We start from the raw sequence: 16,697 nt of genomic DNA, 5'->3' as shown, positions 1-16,697 counted from the left end.
TTAAGGCGTGTCGATTACTATCCATTACAATCGCGTTAACGCCGCGTTAATAATAATCCGATCCGGCCCAACCGTAAAACAGCTTATAACTTGCCTTATAAACGTTCTTAAATCCTATATTTAAGTTAATTAAAAACTTAATAATTAATAAATAAAATAAACGTAATTAAATATTTTTATTTAATTAATTAATTAATTAATTAATTAAATTAATTATGTTTTAACGAAAATTTAACATTATAAGCTTAAACCATAAATTTATGTTTATTTTTTTAACTTACTTAATTATTATAATTAGTTAAAAGCCGATATAATTGAAAAAATACATAAGCATAAACTTTATAATTTAAGTTCACTAAAATAATAATTAATTACATTAAAAATTACCTTTTTTATACGTATTATAAGCCGTTTTAACCTTTAATACCCTTATAACTTATTATTATATACATATTTTTACAGGTTTTAACCGTTAATTTTATTAAGCTATTTTTAATGAGTGTTGCTATCCGTACTCCTATTTTTTGCTATCGGGGCTTTATTCGTACTTCTATACATCCCATACATCCCTTAAACCTTAAATCCGGGCCTAATCTAGCGCCCCTAGCGCCCCCAGCTGCCCACATCAATCCAATCCAAATAACTCTCTGAAACATATGGTTACAAACGTGCAACTGGATTCAATTAAAAGACGCTTCAATTCCGAATTGATTGATACCGGTCGCAGAATGAGGCGATACTCGGTTGCAAAGTTATTCAAGAAAGTAAGTGGGAGCCCGGGAGGCACGTGACAGCTCCTGGGCCACACTAAGGGCCCTTAGCGCCCTTGAAGCCCTTAGACCCAAACCTTATTCAACAGTTTCAACTTTGAATAACTTTCTGAAACATAAAGCTACAAACGTGCAACCGGATCTGATTGAAAGAGAATTCAATTACTGATTGATTGATACCAGCCGCAATATGGGGCGATACGTGGTTGAAGAGTTATGTTGGTATTTGTCTCGACAGCAGTCACGTGACACTCCTTAGCGTGGCCCGAGCGGCTCTAGGGCTCTTAGGCGGCTCTAAGGGCCCTTAGCGTGGCACCAAGAGCTCTTAGTGTGGTTTTAAGGTTAGTCACGTGCCGCCCGGCTTGCCACCTACTTTCTTGAATAACTTTGTAACCACGTATCGCCTCAATTCGAGACCTATATCAATCAATTCAGAATTGAATGCCCTTTCAATTGAATCTGGTTGCACGTTTGTGGCTATATGTTTCAGAGAGTTATTTGGATTGGATTGATGTGGGCAGCTGGGGGCACTAAATTAGGCCCGGATTTAAAGTTTTAAGGGATGTATAGGAGTGCGAATAAGGCCCTAATAGCAAAAAATAGGAGTACGGATAGCAACACTCTTAATAAAATCTTTTAAATTATGTTAAAAAAAATTATTAATCCGTTGCTAACGAAAACATCGATAAAATCTATAAATTAAATATTTTAATTAATAAAAATAATAATAAATGTAAACCGTTAACACATAGAAAATATTAAATTCTCGTTATATAAGATTCTTTATAAAAACTTATTGGTTAAAACATTTAAATAAAAATACCCCTTAAAAAACTTAAGCTTATTAATACGTTATTTATAAAATAATAAAATAAAGCTTTTCTTGGTTAAAAATCAGCTTAATAATTTAATAATAAACTATTTAATAAGGTTTTAATATTATTAAGAAATAATCCTTTAATTAAAAAAGAAAAAACGGTTAACACATAATTATATATATACCTCTCACACACCTTAAATAAAAAAAAATAACCTGGTAATAATTTACCAAAAAAATAAAACCTTAAAACTTTAAAAAAAATGGATAAAACCTTTTATCGTAAAAACATAAATTAAATAATCCTTATATTAACTCCGTAATTTAAATAAATCTATTATTAGAAAAATAATATATTATAAAAACTATTTTAAACATTTCTCCCCTTAAATAAACTATTTTTAAATAGATAATAAATTAGCTTTACCCTTATAATTATAATTATAAAAAAAAAGGTTAAGGAAAAAAAAAAACAAATAAATATAAAAAGAAAAAAAAACGCTTATTATATTTTTATATTTCCTTTATAATTATATCTTTATAATTTTTTTTTATTTATTTTTTTTTTTATTAATAATTTCATTTATTTATATCCTTACTTCTTTTTTTTTTTTTTCTTTTATTATAATCTTTTTTGTTATTATTTTATTTGCCGAAGTTTCCTTTATTAACGTTTTGTTTTTTTTTTTTAGGATTTTTATTACTTTTTTTTTATTCTTTTCCTTTTTATTAAAAATTACAAGATTTTTTCTAAAAATATTAAACTTTATTACATAGTTTAAGAACTTTTCTTATTATATTATCATAATATTATACCTTAAAAAACGGGCCGTTTATTTAACTTATATCCCCTTTAATAAATATTATAACAAATACCATTTATTATAAATAAAATAAGAAAACATAAATAAAAAAGCTTATTTTATAAAAATTAATTTTAGACCTTTTCTCTCTTTTAATACATAGTTTATTTAAAACTGGTAAATCTTTTCTTAAAGTTATTACTAGATATATAGTATGTATTAACTGGTGTAGTTACCATGTAGTTACATAATTATCCTAAACTCTGCGTGCAATAAACCTCGCATGAAATCACGTGGGAACTAATGAAATCATTAAATAATAAAGAATCACTTGGTTTTATTCTTAAGCCTGACGTGTTGCTCCACCACTAGGCAAAAAGTTGCTCAGCCACTCATAATTCAGATCGATCCACCGACGTCCGTTCATCAAGCTTCCTTCAACCTCGCACGCGGGCCAGGCAGTTAATTCATTCCATCATTAGACTTTACCCCGACCCTCTTTCGTTTTATCAAACGAAACTAATACGCCCTACCGTCATAAGAATCATATTAAACCATCGTGTTCATTTGCTTCCTTTTCATAGGCTACCTACGTACAAAGCTTCAAACAACAAATTTCTGCACCCAGATTGAAGATTGACGATTTGACGGTAATCCGATAAGACAATCTCCATCGAGCCCCCAGCCAAACCATTTACCGCCACCTGCGTATCCCTCTATTTAATCCTAGTTCCCGTGTTCCCGTGTCAATTTGGACATTTTTCAGCGTCCTTCGATACAACTACCCGATTCTCAAATTTGCCATGGCTTCTCGAGCAGGGCCTGCAACTAGAGGCGGTATGTCCGGCCGCTTTGCGCAGTTCAAGCTGGTGTTATTAGGTATGACTTCTCTCTAGCCGTCAAGTTATGTGGTGAGAGTTGAGTTAGAACTGACAATTTATATAGGAGAGTCTGCAGTTGGAAAGGTACCTAGGAAAACATCTCTATCCTAACCTTCTCTTTGCTAATTTGTTACAAAACAGAGCTCGATAGTTTTGAGATTTGTCAAGGTAAAACTACCCCTCTATCTCTATATATTCTATATGAGACTGATAAATTCATAGGATCAATTCGACTCCTATCGAGAATCCACTATTGGCGCAGCCTTCCTGACCCAGACCATATCCCTAGACGAAAACACCACCGTTAAGTTCGAGATCTGGGATACCGCCGGCCAGGAGCGATACAAGTCTTTAGCCCCTATGTACTACCGAAATGCCAACTGCGCCGTCGTTGTCTACGATATTACCCAGTCTGTACGTTTCCCCGATCAACGCTAAGTAATAATAAGTTCAATTACTAATATTGTAACGAATAGTCATCACTCGACAAGGCCAAGGCGTGGGTTAAGGAACTGCAAAGACAAGCCAACGAGAACATCATCATTGCCCTCGCGGGAAACAAGTTAGATCTGGTGACCGAGCAACCCGACAAGCGATCTGTGACAACGTTCGAGGCAGAGGCGTATGCGAAAGAGGCAGGGCTCCTGTTCTTCGAAACTTCGGCCAAGACGGCAGAGAACGTCCGAGAGTTATTCACTGCCATTGCGAAGAAACTACCCCTTGATCAAGTCGGACCCCGACATACTAGACCCGGGCAACGACCAGGAGGCGTGAGCTTGCAACCTGAGGGCGCAAATACGCAAGCAGGAGGTCCTTGCGCCTGCTAGAGGCGCTTCTGGAAGCAACTGAACCTCGTTGGAGCCTGGTGTAATCAAGAGTTAGGAGTCCCTCGTATCATATTGATATTCCTAGTATTAGGTTGGCTGTTCATTGTTGTGCCTTTGTTCGGATGGCTCCGATGCGATGCCCGGGCAAGAAACCTCGACCGGCTATTGCGAGACTGCAACTCTGCTACTACATCCCCCGGTGTAACTACTGCCATCGCAATACTACCCGCAAGAGATACTGGACGTATTATTTAGGAAGCATGATGGTGGGGTGCGAGATGCTCGGATGTATATTTCATTGGGAGTTTTCCGGCAGGATGGCATACGTTTCTCTTTTAATACCTGACGTTCTTGTTGACTGACTTGCCTTTTTTTTCCTCGTTTTTTTTTCGATTAGGGATTTGGCCACTGGGGTGCATTGCGATGATGGACTCACGTAGAGAAGCAATGCAGTACGGCGTGATTGCGGTGCGTACGTATGCGGCCTAGAACGGACATGGACCGAGACTGAAGGTTGGCTCATTACACAGCAGAACGAGTAATGCAATAGAAGAAGCATTTCTTAATAACGAAGACTTATCCATCTATTTCGCTTTATTGTTGTTGATCTCGATTATCGTAGACATATTTATGCATATCATTGAACATTGAATGACGATACTATAAAAGCCCTCGGTTATAATATAGTTATAGTAATTACATAAGCTTAGGTACTATGGATACCTATGTATGATCCACTTGACCGGAGCATGCTTCTAACCAGGATTAGGTGCCCAACATCGGATGTCTACGGTACCTTGTACCTGATAATGCAGCTTGGAAAAAAAATAGCTTCCCCGAGGATTTTACATCACCAACTTTTATTGTATTTAATTTAATACCTCGCTTATCTATAACATCACAACCTTGACTTAGCAACGAAAATCGCTATTTGAAGGCTAGGTCAATGCCCTCATGTTGCGCACATCGTTGCGATCTGTCAGGGCTGTAGGCAGTAGGCCTGCTACTGCTGCTGCCGCCCGTCAATGGCAGCCCGCGATCGCGAGATCACCTAGTCTAGTATGAAGTCATGTCGCAATATAAAACTCCCAACAACCTGCCAACACAGACTAACCTAAAGCCAATTGTTAACAGAGATGCTACGTCGACAACAAGAAACCCTCAATCAACGACTCACGGCCGGCAAAAATACCTACATCTGAAACCACCACGGCTGCATCGAGCAACCCACCCGAACTGAAGACTGAATCTACCATCGCATCGTCAACAATCAGCTCTAAAGAAGTCCCCCAGACACCACCGTCTCCCCCGCCTGTACAGAAGATACAAATCAAGCCATCTACACCACCTGTCGTGCCTATCAGGAAGAAGAAGGGCTTCTTCCGTCGACTACGTAACTATATCCTGACCTTGGTATTCTTAGGTGCTATATCATTCGGTGGTGGTGTATGGTATTCGCGCATCAACGACAATTTCCATGATTTCTTCACCGAATATGTGCCATTTGGCGAGCAAGCTGTGCTCTACTTTGAAGAGCTAGACTACAAAAAGCGATATCCTGGTGGGTTGACTATTGGTGGCCGAAACAAGGATACCGGTGCTCAGGTTAAGATATCCCCTCAAAGTGGCGCGTCCTGGCGAGTAGCAGATACTGGCGAGTCCTCCAACAGACAATCCAGCGCCAAGGGGGATATTGCTGCTAGCAAGAATGCTGCCGCTGCTTCTAACCCTGATAAGAAGAAGGCTCGCCCAGATCCAACAACCGCGAAGGACAAAAAGCCTGCAGCTAAAGGTGCCGAATCGTCAAAGGTTACTGTCTCAGAACCTGTACCGGCAGCCTCATCCCAAGTTGCCGAAAAGCAAGTTGTCGAAAAGCAAGCCCCGGCTAAGAAAGACAGCACCAACTTTATAGCGCCCGAAGTCGACGAGCCCTCTCGATTCCCTCCTGCTGCTCCCATTGATCCTCTGAATGTCAAAGATGCCGATGAGCCCCTGGTGCAAGACCTAGTCAAGATGCTCAATGACATAATTACGGTTGTGAACGCGGATAACTCTGATGACCGGTTTTCGTCCACCATTGGCAAGGCCAAGAACGAACTCAACAAGGTAGGGTCCAAGATTCGCGAGCTCAAGGCAAATGTTGAGAAGGATGCTGCTTCTCAAGTTGCGCACAAGGTTAAGGAATTCGAGGGTGCCGCAAGCCAACTGGTGTCTCATGTCGAGAAAGCAATGGATGCGCAAGAACGACTATGGAAGGTTGAATTTGAGGAAGAAATGAAACGCATTCAGTCAACCTATGACGCCAAGTATCAAACGCAGCTGGAGCGGGAAAGGCGCATTAACGAGGAAAAGCTCAATAATCAACTCCTAGAGCAAGCCGTTGAGCTTAAGCGTCAGTTCTTGCGAGAAATCAAGGACCGTGTGGAGGAAGAACGGAACGGCAGACTGGGCAAGCTAGAGCAGCTCAGCTCGGCGGTCACAGAACTCGAGAAGCTCACGACGGGCTGGAACGATGTGGTGGATACGAACCTCAAGACGCAACAGTTACACGTTGCAGTCGAGGCCGTGCGCGCCAGTCTCCACGACACAGAGCATCCACGCCCCTTCGTCCGTGAGCTTGTTGCCCTCAAGGAGATTGCCACCGAGGACCCGGTCGTCAACGCCGCCATTCGTTCCATTAACCCCTCCGCGTACCAGCGTGGCATCGCCACACCCTCTCAGCTCATCGACCGGTTCCGTCGCGTTGCTTCTGAGGTCCGCAAGGCAAGCCTGCTACCCGAAGACGCAGGCGTCGCTTCCCACGCTTCGAGCTGGGTGTTGAGCAAAGTACTCTTTAAGAAACAGGGACTTGCCGTAGGTGATGACGTCGAAAGTGTGCTCACACGAACACAAACCCTACTCGAGGAGGGTAATTTGGATGCCGCAGCGAGAGAGATGAACGGACTTCAGGGGTGGGCAAAAACACTGAGCAGGGATTGGCTTGCAGAGGTTAGGAAGGTTCTTGAGGTGCAACAAGCTCTTGAGGTAAGTTTGCACCCTTTTCATCAACACTTTAAAGAGTAACAGCATGCTAACGAGAAGAACTAGGTCATTGCTACCGAGGCAAGGCTACAAAGTTTAAGGGTAGAGTAGGCATCTCCAGATCTGGGGCATAGCGGGAGCGGAAAATATAGAAGCATCCTCTATTTCTTTACTTTGTTTACGCGTCCTCCCCCTTGTACATTTGTGTCCTCTCGTCCTCCCTACGTGTTTGGTCCCTTTACTGTAGTGGTGTTCGATTCAAACTGAGTGGGTGGTGAAAAGGGAGTGTGATGGAATAGGGGAAGGGGAAGAATCTTGTGAGGTGAGAGTCTGTATAAGATAGCAGCAAAAATAGACACGAGGTATACCTGACTGTTTGAGTTGCTTTGGTTTTGATGTGAATGCTTCTGGATGGAAAGTAGTACTGACTACCACTTCTATGCATTATCATATGGACGACCACGTAAAACACGAAAATGTATTTTCAATTTAGGCTTATTGTTGAAAAGCCCTCTGAAAACCAACCTAACCTTAGGTAGGTATGATTAGGCATAGTCTTGTAAGCAGAAGCTTCCTACCTACCCCCCTTTTTTAATACGAGCCATCTTGAACGCCATCAAAATTACTTCTTCGTTACCTCATCCAGATCATCAAATGCCTAGCTAGGTTTTGCTTGTCAGATCAGTAAAGCGACTCTGGCTCTAACGTCCTCAGCACGGCACCTACAAGATGCAAGCTCCCTGTGGCCAGAATAGCGACTTTGACACCACCACCGCGTGCCATCCCTTTGATCTTTTCAACAGCTTCACCGACGTTATCCGTGATGCTAATTTCCGTTTGCGGAGATACGGCCCGCATAGCGTCCGCTGCCATCTTCTGAACCGCCAAGTCCCGTTCCGACTGATCTGTAGTCCTGGGATGTAGCTCGTTGCGTGTGAAAATAGCAGAGTCGAATACACAATCCTTCGTCGCAGCCATCGCTTTCTCTCGTGTTTTCTCGATACCCGCAAGTAAAGTACGTAGCAACTTTTCCACATCACGCTCCTGTTGGTTGAACAGCAACACCACCTTCGTATTATTGTTGCCATCGTCGTTGATGAAAAGCTCGGATTTACCCGCAAACCACTTGGCTACCTCCTGCATGCTTTCCGCCGTGTGCGCGCCGTCGATGAGCCATGTAATATCGCCGTCTACCCTGGTTTCGCAGCGTCCCCGTAGTCTCGCCGCGCGTAAGTCATCTGCGAAACGTTCCCCCAGGGCCGTCAGCGTAATGCTCTCCTCTTGCTCATCCACACCCCCACTCAGCATCCTTAAATGCTCACTCGCGGCCCTAAGCGCAAGTGCTTGGTTATACCTCTGAAACCCACCTTCGAGACCTCCCTCTGTCTCGACTCCTCCCCAAGCCTGCACCTCGCGATCCTCCACCTCCACTAACATAGCTCCCTTCTCCGCCGCCCGTGTTCTCAACACACGCATAGCCTCTTCCTTCTCCTCCCCATCACTTCCCCCCTCAAGACGACGTGTAAAGCACTTCCGACCCTCTTTACATACCCCAGCCTTATGCCACGCAATCTCGGGCAGGGTGGCCCCTAGCATCCCAACATGGTCGATCCCCAGCTGCGTGATAACGGACGCAGTAACGGCTTCGGCTGGCAGCACGTTAGTGGAGTCAAACTCGCCACCGATGCCGCATTCGACGACGGCGGATCGTACGCCCGCGCGCAGGAACGCATGCAGCGCAAGGATGGTCAGGAAGCGGAAGTAAAACGGTTTGCTCGCCGGACCCTCAGCTTCCAATTTCTGCCTCTCCCTCTCCTGCACTGTTAATTCTCCCCCCTCTGGTGACGTGATGATGGCCGCAGCGGACCGCAAAGCTGCTGCTGTAAACGCATCCCATACCTCGAAGAAGTATGTTGTGAATTGTGTAGGCGACAGCGGTGCGCCATCGATCTGAATGCGCTCACGCACGGATAGTAAGTGCGGCGAGGTGTATGTCCCCACGCGACCGGCAATGGGGGCCGCGGTGGGGTGGGTGAGGATAGAGGTTAGGTATGCGCATACGGAGCCTTTCCCTTTAGTTCCCGAAACGTGAATACAGCGGAGACATTGGGAGAGGGTGGCTTGGTTTAGGTTGGCGCGGTGTAGCCAGCTGAGCATTTCTGGGATGGCTTGGGCGTTGAGCTCTTGGGGGGTGAGTTTAGTAGTGGTGGAGGGGCGAGGGGAGAAGAGAGAGGTGATGGCTTGGTTAGATTGGATTAAATCTAGGTGTGCGAGCGCGGACTCGTATGTCCGGGCCATGGTGGATGAGTGCCGTGGAATGACTGACTTGGTTTTGACGTGTGGACGATGTAAGAATGGGCGTGTAAGTTTAAGAGGCCGGGTTATATGTGAAGCTCGGATGGTCGTCAAGTAAGCTGCCATGAATGAACATGAACCCGATTCCCATAGGTACACGCCAAAAAAGGGAACTTGAGTTCTACGGCGTATTAATTAGGTACTGTATTGTACCATAAATGGATATCATAATATATAGTCTAGTATCTTCTTATTCTTACATTGTTAGTATAAGTCACTTTATTCTGAGAGAATTTCATGTTAGGTGAATACTCAGTAGCAGTACTAGGGATAATACGTAATATGGGTTCGCCAGCTGTCGAATAGTGCGTATAGTACCTAGTGACACCCGGCAGACATGTCGAGTGTAGCTCGATTTTTTATCAGCTTGGATTATTTAGGTATTTAGGTATCTAAGAAACCAAAACTCCATATCAATAAGTTAGCCCCTTTTCTAAGAAGAACTTTTCTCTTGCCCAGGAGTTAAATCTATCAAGACCAAAACACCATTTGTAAGGGTTGAGCCGCCGTAAATTCTGTACTTCTTAATAATCAAGGCATCATCGTTCTTCTAGATGCCGTCAAAACCTGCACAACATAGAAAGAAAAAAAAAAAAAAGCCATCTATACCTAGGTATCTATATAGATCAACCGTTCTTGGTCATAGAGCATCCGTGCCCTCTAGTATACCTAAAGCCCCGCCCACGAGATGTAAACTTCCCGTGATTAGGGCCTGAACTGTCTCTTCTTTTTCCAATAATGAACTGCCCAGATCCTTGACATGATTTATGGCTTCTTCGATTGTGGGAACCACGGTTATGTTCGCCTCTGGGTCTAAAGCGGCCCATTTCTCTGCAAAAGCATGCTGCGCAGTGAGCGCCTTGATGGCTTCGGGGTCGTACTGGTGGTTTACGAAATCTCGCTTATACCCCGTACTGGCGTAGGTAACATTTGTGCAGAAGATGACGTGCTGGAATGTTCCTTGCTTTTGAGCCTTCAGGGTAGACACCATACCCTCGAGGAAGTCGACGGCCTCGTTTCGACCCTGCTGGTTAAATATCAAAGCCTTTGGTCCAGTCCTTGTCTTGATTTCGCTCGCAAACCATCTTGTCGCAGTTTTAAGACTGTCTATAGTGTGCGCCCCATCGACGTGCCAAACGATGGGTGTTTCGATCTTGACTTCGCATCTTCCTCTCCACACGACTTGTTCGAGGCCATCGACGAACTCCGTACTCAACGTGGAAGAACCTGGTATAAACTTTGGGTCGACTTTCTTCAATGCCATCTCTGCTAGTGCGATCCCTAAGCTAGCATTCTTCTTCTGGAATGAAGCATTTGGCCGAATGTTGACACCCTTTAGTCTTGGGTCTATCTCCAGGACCTTCAATTGCATGTCCTTTTCCTTAGCTCGTTCTTGAAGCACCTTGGCAGCTTCAGGAACTTGTTCGATGGTGAAAGCAGCGCTGCCGTTCTTCATGATGCCTGCCTTATGCCAAGCAATTTTATCGATCGTGCCCCCAAGCGCAAAGACATGATCTATGCCGAGAGTACTGATACCTGTAGCTACAGGATGTTCTGTGACGTTTGTGGCGTCGTACTCGCCGCCAATTCCTGTTTCGTACACGGCAACATCGATACCCTCTTGGAGAAATAGATGGTAGCTCATCAAGGTCAAAAAGCGGGAGTAGACAGGTCGAGGGGCCATAAAAAGTTCAGCGACAGTCATTTGTCCTGGGGTCTCCTCGGCCTCTCCAAGCCTATCCCAAACCTCAAAGAAGTAGCGGGCAAAGACGTCCTCGCTTACGGGAATTCCATTAATTCGTATGCGTTCCCGTACAGCGATGAGGTGGGGGCTAGTGAATAGTCCGATCTTGCGAGGAATGCCGTGTGACTTTTGATATTTGGAGAGGATAGAGGCAGTGAATGCGCATGTACTTCCTTTACCCTTAGTGCCTGCAACATGTATGACGTTGAGCCGGTCAAGGTCGGAAGTCGAGTAACCAATGCGCTGCAGGTAAATCTGCATTTCGGCAATGGAGGTAGCATCGGGTCGTATGCCGGCCTTGCGACGAGCCTCGATTATAGTGTAGGGAGTTTGGAGGAGATTGAGTGCGTCAATGGCATCCTAAGAGAAAGTCATGGCTCGTCAGCATCCATTATTCATCATCCATCATTCTCACAACAAGAGCCGAAAGCTTGGAAGCAACGAGAGAGGTATACATTGTATGTTCGACTACTTTGAGAAGCCATTGTGCGCCGAAGGATAGGATATACGACTTTTGCTATGTGCGGATAGGAGGTATAGAAGTTGAAGTATCGGAACGCATGATGCATTCCCGACGTCCCAGACCAGTCATTCGCCTAGTATTGGTATTTTCTTCTTTAGGACCAAAAAGTGGTAAAAGAGACGTCGCAAATAAAAATATTATGTACCTAGGCATTACATGAAAAAGAGGATCAGCAGCGATATCGCCGTTTATGTAACTACGCACTATGTCTATGTAGCTTTTATCGCAGATAAGCACCCCTCCTTTTCCCACTTGCATCAAACTGCATAGCCCAACTTAGTACCCTATCTATGATATAGTGCATACATTACCTACTTAGGCCCTAGGTAGGTAAGTACGTCAAGTAGTTACATCAATGATAGTAGCTAGGTAGATATATTACCCTAACTTTGAAGTATTGTCCGTTAAGTGGCTTGCCCCTTTTTGCCTTCACTTTTTTTCTGTGCACACTACATAGGTGACTAGTAGGCCCATACGCATTAATTGCTAGTAGGTTATGTGAATGACATTTGGAAATCACTTTCTTCTCACCACATAGCATTGGAAATTATCTCCTTCACACACGCTGGCTTTGCCTCTTGATGATACCCATGACAATGTCCCAGGCCCAGGGAACGGGTGGCGCAGCGTTGAGCTGAGTGTTGAAATCGCGGACAGCGCGGAACATGTACCATTTCCTGGCTGCATTCTCAGCTGTGGGGTCACGGGAGAGCGAGACTATGCCGAAGCGTCGGCGCACAGGCTGTAGGTCTCTAAGGCGCACGTAGGAGACACGCGGCTTGGCGATTAAGCTCGTGGTCGTGATGGCCAGCTCCGCATCTGCAGACAGACCCTGCAGGTACCGCCGCAGCGCCTCCTCTGACCGCCGTGCGATTCCTGGCAGCCTCACGTGGATACAGGAAACGAAGGGGGAGGTGGAGTACTGGACGAAGATGAGGGGAGCAATAGCTGTAACAGATGCTGGTGCGTGTGTTAGTATTCTATCTAGTAGGTGCCTAGGTAGGCTGATAGAGTATGTAGATTGGGGGTAAAAAAATCTCACTTCGTAGTACAGTAAGAGAGAATCCTTCTTTATCGTAGTATGCTGGCGTGACAACGAGACCGAAGAAGACAAATAGGAATATAGTTGACAGTTTCAGGTAGCCTAAGAATGTGATTCTGGGTGTGCCCGCGTGATACAAGCAAAACCTTTCTGAGTATGCTATCATTAAAAAAAACGAATTAGTATCTTATTTTCCGTATCATCATTCGAATATACGGACCGTATCCTGCTGGGCCTGTTGTAGAACTACGTCTTACCTTGACCGCGGCCAAGTCAATTAAGCCCCATAACTGACTATTTTGCTTCAGTGGCAAGGTGTGGGATTTCGGATGCCGAAAGTGAATAACACTACGTCTTAATGTAGTCCATTGAGTCCTTCGTAAAGCTCCGATGACCAACATGACTGAGGCTGTTATAAGGATGATCCAAGGTTTTATGAACACTGAACTGAATGCGAGCGAGTTATTTATCACCAAGATTAAGTTGTGGGCCGGCAGCTGGTAGCAGCCGGTAACCACCTAGGTTAGGTAAATATACCCACATGTGCATATAGTTATCCATATGGTTATAGTTACTCTAAGCTACCAAATGTGGTACGTTTTATATCAATACTGCTATAAGTTGCATTTGCATATAAAGACCGTAAATAATATTGATCCTACATATGATTACTCCTACGTATGATAACTGCCATTTATGCAATACTCTTCGTCAACCATTCCTGCCACTGCTCCTTGGTCCAGGATGAGCTAATTTCATTGGCTACAACGCCATCGAAGATCACCGTAGGACTAACATGCACCCCCACTAGCCTAGCTACCTTGATCTGAACTTTGAGGTCGTTCGTCACCTTATTTCCGAAGTTTGGGTATCCCCCCTCGGGTACCTTGTCAGAAATGACCAACAAATCGAACACCTTTTTCTCGTCGACGCCGACGCTCGCTGCGAGTTTCGCAAGACGCTTATATGTCTCATTGCGGGGTTCGTGGACGACCGCCTCGTCAAAGTAGCTCTGCTGGTCCTTGAAGAGCGCGTCACTGAACAGCCAGTACTTGTCCGGTGCCACCTGCAGCACGGCGAGCCCTGCCTCGTGCACGAGGGTCGACGACGGATGCCACGGCTGCACTTGTTGCCGGAATATGATCTGTAGACTGCTGGCCCATTTCGGGTTGGCTTTGATGAGCGGCACAACAGTGTGGTATACGGTGCTGAACTGCTTTGCAGAGAATGGGCACACGTAGTCGAGGAATAGCTCGAGCGTATGCACGGCGGCAGGCACGCCGGCGGTGAGGGACGACGGTTGGCCGAAGAGGAGCTTTTGGCCTGCGAACTTGGGGGGTAATGCCATGGTGGACCGTGAGGATGTAAACTGGCGAGGCTTTGGGAATAGATGGGAGAAATTTAGTTTGTTGGTAATAGTTCTTGTACTTTTTGTTTGTGAGGGGCTGTTTGGTTTAAGTCTACTGCACTGAATAAAAAAAGTCCGAGTAAGCCGCATTGGTGACTGATTAGCCAACTTGGGCGGGAGAAGGATGATTTCCCATGGTGACGCCATACGTGAATAAATGTTGCACAAGCTGAGTTGCGATAGATCCACGGATACCCTGTAACCAACCAAAGGGTAGGTACCTACCTCATACGAGTATCAGTAATATTATTATATTATAGGTGGCGGGGTAGCTGTAGCTGTAGCTTACTTAGCATAAGTCGGGGCAATGGGAGGCATTATACAATACATTAAGCTCCCTGAATATTCATACTTACATACCTTATAGCGATATGGGTAGCTATGGTAAGTTGTATTTGAGTTATCTGAACTCATCGAACTCTTGTCAGGCGGATTCGTATCTCAAGATCCCCATCATGCTCATTGACGATATTGGAAACATGAAAACTATCAATACTCGTGACTACTACTAGGTAGGTATGAATCTAGAATCCAACCAGACAGGTTTTAACCTAGGTAGCCGTAGAGTTCTTGTACTCATCGTGGCTTCGTGACAGGTGAATTGTGTAATAGCCTTAAGAGGTAGACAACTATGGTCTCTATTAATAGTCGTTGTTCTCGCCTTTATTTGCTGGCCAATCTATATTTGCTACACCTTAAGTTCTTTAAAACTAAACCGATATTTTAAAGGGTAGGTATACAAATATTCTTACTGAAAAGGCTTAACTTAGGAGTTTAAGGGGTGTATTAAAGGGGTCCACGAAGAAAATGAAAGGTGTTAATATGAAAGATATTCGCATCGCGATTAACTTCATTATTTCCCTTACTTTAGGATGGTTAAATAACAATATCTTATCCTCTCAATTAACCGTTCGTATATAAGTTCTTTCTAACTTAGGCGGATAGGCCGAAGAAGCATGAGAACTAATAGGAGCATTATATGTAAAGACATTATATGTAAAGAAATAAAATGTTTAAAGCTAGGTGGGCAGTACTTGATGGCTTCCCCCTCGCACACAATGGCTACCTCTTAGACTACGGTCACAGCCATAGTCCAAGAGACCTTGGATGAAAATAAGTGGTGTTTAGTCGGAATGAAAAAAGGTGATAAATTATATTCCGGTGTTTAAGTTAAGCAACACTAGATGACGAAGTCTTTGAGCAGTCGTTAGTATAAAAAGGCAACGCACAAAAACCCGCCATCAAGCGGCTGTCTTCGCGATCTAGTCCATTTACTTTAACTTTTAGTACTGGTCAAGATAAACATATGTATCAATTGGATTGAAGCTATTCCCAGTCATTATTTTGTTTAGATATTAGTTACCTACTCCGTTACACTCTTTTACTTTTACCAAAGGGATAACGAAGCAATGTCTGAGAGACAACTACGATCAGCGACCGCAGCGCGACGGGCGGCCAGACTCCCCATGCAGCTACAATGGCTGAGAGAACGAGCGGTGTGAGAGAGCCATCAAGAGAGGAGGCTCGAAGCGAAGCCGTAACCCTACCATTCTTGCGAGACTTATTTGACAGTAACAGGAAAGCCACCCGCCTGATTCTTCAAGGAACTGGAGGAGGTCGGCCACCAACATATAACAGCGAAATTAAAGCCGAGCGTGCTCCCACACGAAATCGAGGATTGGGGCACCGACATTAAGGATGGTAACGAGGAAAAACCGAACGCAGCGACGCCAACCCCCGTATAATGGAACCTCAGCTGCAAAGCGATTGGAAAGCCTTCGTCGCATTGCTCCAACGTTCAAAGAGCGAGATAGACTTAAAACAACTATGGGACTTCGTCTGCCGATTAGACGTCGACCCAGGACGCCACGTGTGAGGCTCAATGCCAGTGCAGATCAAAGATCAATCGTCAAAAAACATGGATTGTAAAAGAGAGGAAGAGAGCGGAACTCTCGACCTCTCAGGCTGGCTATATTTACATGGACAGATAAAGTTCAGCAATAGCTGCGGCAGTAGCTATGGATAGCCGTAGGAGTGGCTACCCATATTCTAATACCACGGGAATTTTATACACGTTAAAGCATAGTTGTTTTGCTAAGACATGGATAGCCACGAGAGTGGCTCTCCATTGCTGTTGCCGCTGCTTGCTGAACCTTATCCATGTATATATAGCTAGCTTAAAAGGTTGAGAGCTTTGTTCTCTTCCTCTCTTCTCTTATGTATTCCATTGACGATTAACTGATCGAGTCCTACCAATAGTGTTATGTTCAGTAAAAGGCCTAACCCTCCAGTAGGGTTAGGGTTAGGGTTAGGGCTAGGGTTAGGGTTAGGGTTAGGGTTAGGGTTAGGGTTAGGGTTAGGGTTAGGGTTAGGGTTAGGGTTAGGGTTAGGGTTAGGGTTAGGGTTAGGGTTAGGGTTAGGGTTAGGGTTAGGGTTAGGGTTAGGGTTAGGGTTAGGGTTAGGGTTAGGGTTAGGGTTAGGGTTAGGGTTAGGGTTAGGGTTAGGG

The 16,697-nt window shown here is 44.4% G+C and overlaps 6 protein-coding genes across 6 annotated transcripts; 2 read left to right on the top strand and 4 right to left on the bottom strand.

Annotated features, from left to right (window-relative positions):
* The first annotated feature begins 2,621 nt into the window (after positions 1-2,621).
* GGS25DRAFT_505429 (putative GTP-binding protein ypt5) lies at positions 2,622-4,738 on the top strand. The gene is made up of 5 exons (XM_049262231.1): positions 2,622-3,269; positions 3,336-3,355; positions 3,413-3,439; positions 3,494-3,685; positions 3,748-4,738. The coding sequence occupies exons 1-5, from the start codon at positions 3,194-3,196 to the stop codon at positions 4,096-4,098; spliced, it is 666 nt and encodes a 221-aa protein (XP_049112681.1). The 5' UTR covers positions 2,622-3,193; the 3' UTR covers positions 4,099-4,738.
* A 314-nt stretch (positions 4,739-5,052) lies between these two features.
* Positions 5,053-7,230, top strand: GGS25DRAFT_525052 (mitochondrial inner membrane protein Mitofilin; the record flags this gene model as incomplete). Its single annotated transcript, XM_049264718.1, has 3 exons — positions 5,053-5,157; positions 5,233-7,122; positions 7,186-7,230. 3 exons carry the CDS (start codon positions 5,053-5,055, stop codon positions 7,228-7,230), a joined length of 2,040 nt encoding a protein of 679 aa, XP_049112680.1.
* A 353-nt stretch (positions 7,231-7,583) lies between these two features.
* GGS25DRAFT_505424 (FolC bifunctional protein) lies at positions 7,584-9,827 on the bottom strand. The gene has a single exon (XM_049262230.1). The coding sequence runs from the start codon at positions 9,538-9,540 to the stop codon at positions 7,801-7,803; it is 1,740 nt and encodes a 579-aa protein (XP_049112679.1). The 5' UTR covers positions 9,541-9,827; the 3' UTR covers positions 7,584-7,800.
* Positions 9,828-10,114: 287 nt separating this feature from the next.
* GGS25DRAFT_525050 (FolC bifunctional protein) lies at positions 10,115-11,703 on the bottom strand (the record flags this gene model as incomplete). The annotated part of the gene is made up of 2 exons (XM_049264717.1): positions 10,115-11,578; positions 11,674-11,703. The coding sequence occupies 2 exons, from the start codon at positions 11,701-11,703 to the stop codon at positions 10,115-10,117; spliced, it is 1,494 nt and encodes a 497-aa protein (XP_049112678.1).
* A 204-nt stretch (positions 11,704-11,907) lies between these two features.
* Positions 11,908-13,282, bottom strand: GGS25DRAFT_505421 (uncharacterized protein). Its single transcript, XM_049262229.1, has 3 exons — positions 13,004-13,282; positions 12,784-12,942; positions 11,908-12,701 (listed from the first exon to the last, which is right to left on the bottom strand). The coding sequence occupies exons 1-3, from the start codon at positions 13,182-13,184 to the stop codon at positions 12,298-12,300; spliced, it is 744 nt and encodes a 247-aa protein (XP_049112677.1). The 5' UTR covers positions 13,185-13,282; the 3' UTR covers positions 11,908-12,297.
* A 44-nt stretch (positions 13,283-13,326) lies between these two features.
* GGS25DRAFT_505419 (uncharacterized protein) lies at positions 13,327-14,436 on the bottom strand. Its single transcript, XM_049262228.1, has one exon. The coding sequence runs from the start codon at positions 14,336-14,338 to the stop codon at positions 13,478-13,480; it is 861 nt and encodes a 286-aa protein (XP_049112676.1). The 5' UTR covers positions 14,339-14,436; the 3' UTR covers positions 13,327-13,477.
* Positions 14,437-16,697: the final 2,261 nt, after the last annotated feature.

The sequence above is a fragment of the Hypoxylon fragiforme genome (assembly GCF_022984875.1).
Source record: "Hypoxylon fragiforme strain CBS 206.31 chromosome Unknown GGS25scaffold_9, whole genome shotgun sequence".
In the NCBI taxonomy this organism is placed as follows: Eukaryota; Fungi; Ascomycota; class Sordariomycetes; order Xylariales; family Hypoxylaceae; genus Hypoxylon; species Hypoxylon fragiforme.
This window is presented reverse-complemented; position numbering and strand designations above follow the sequence as displayed.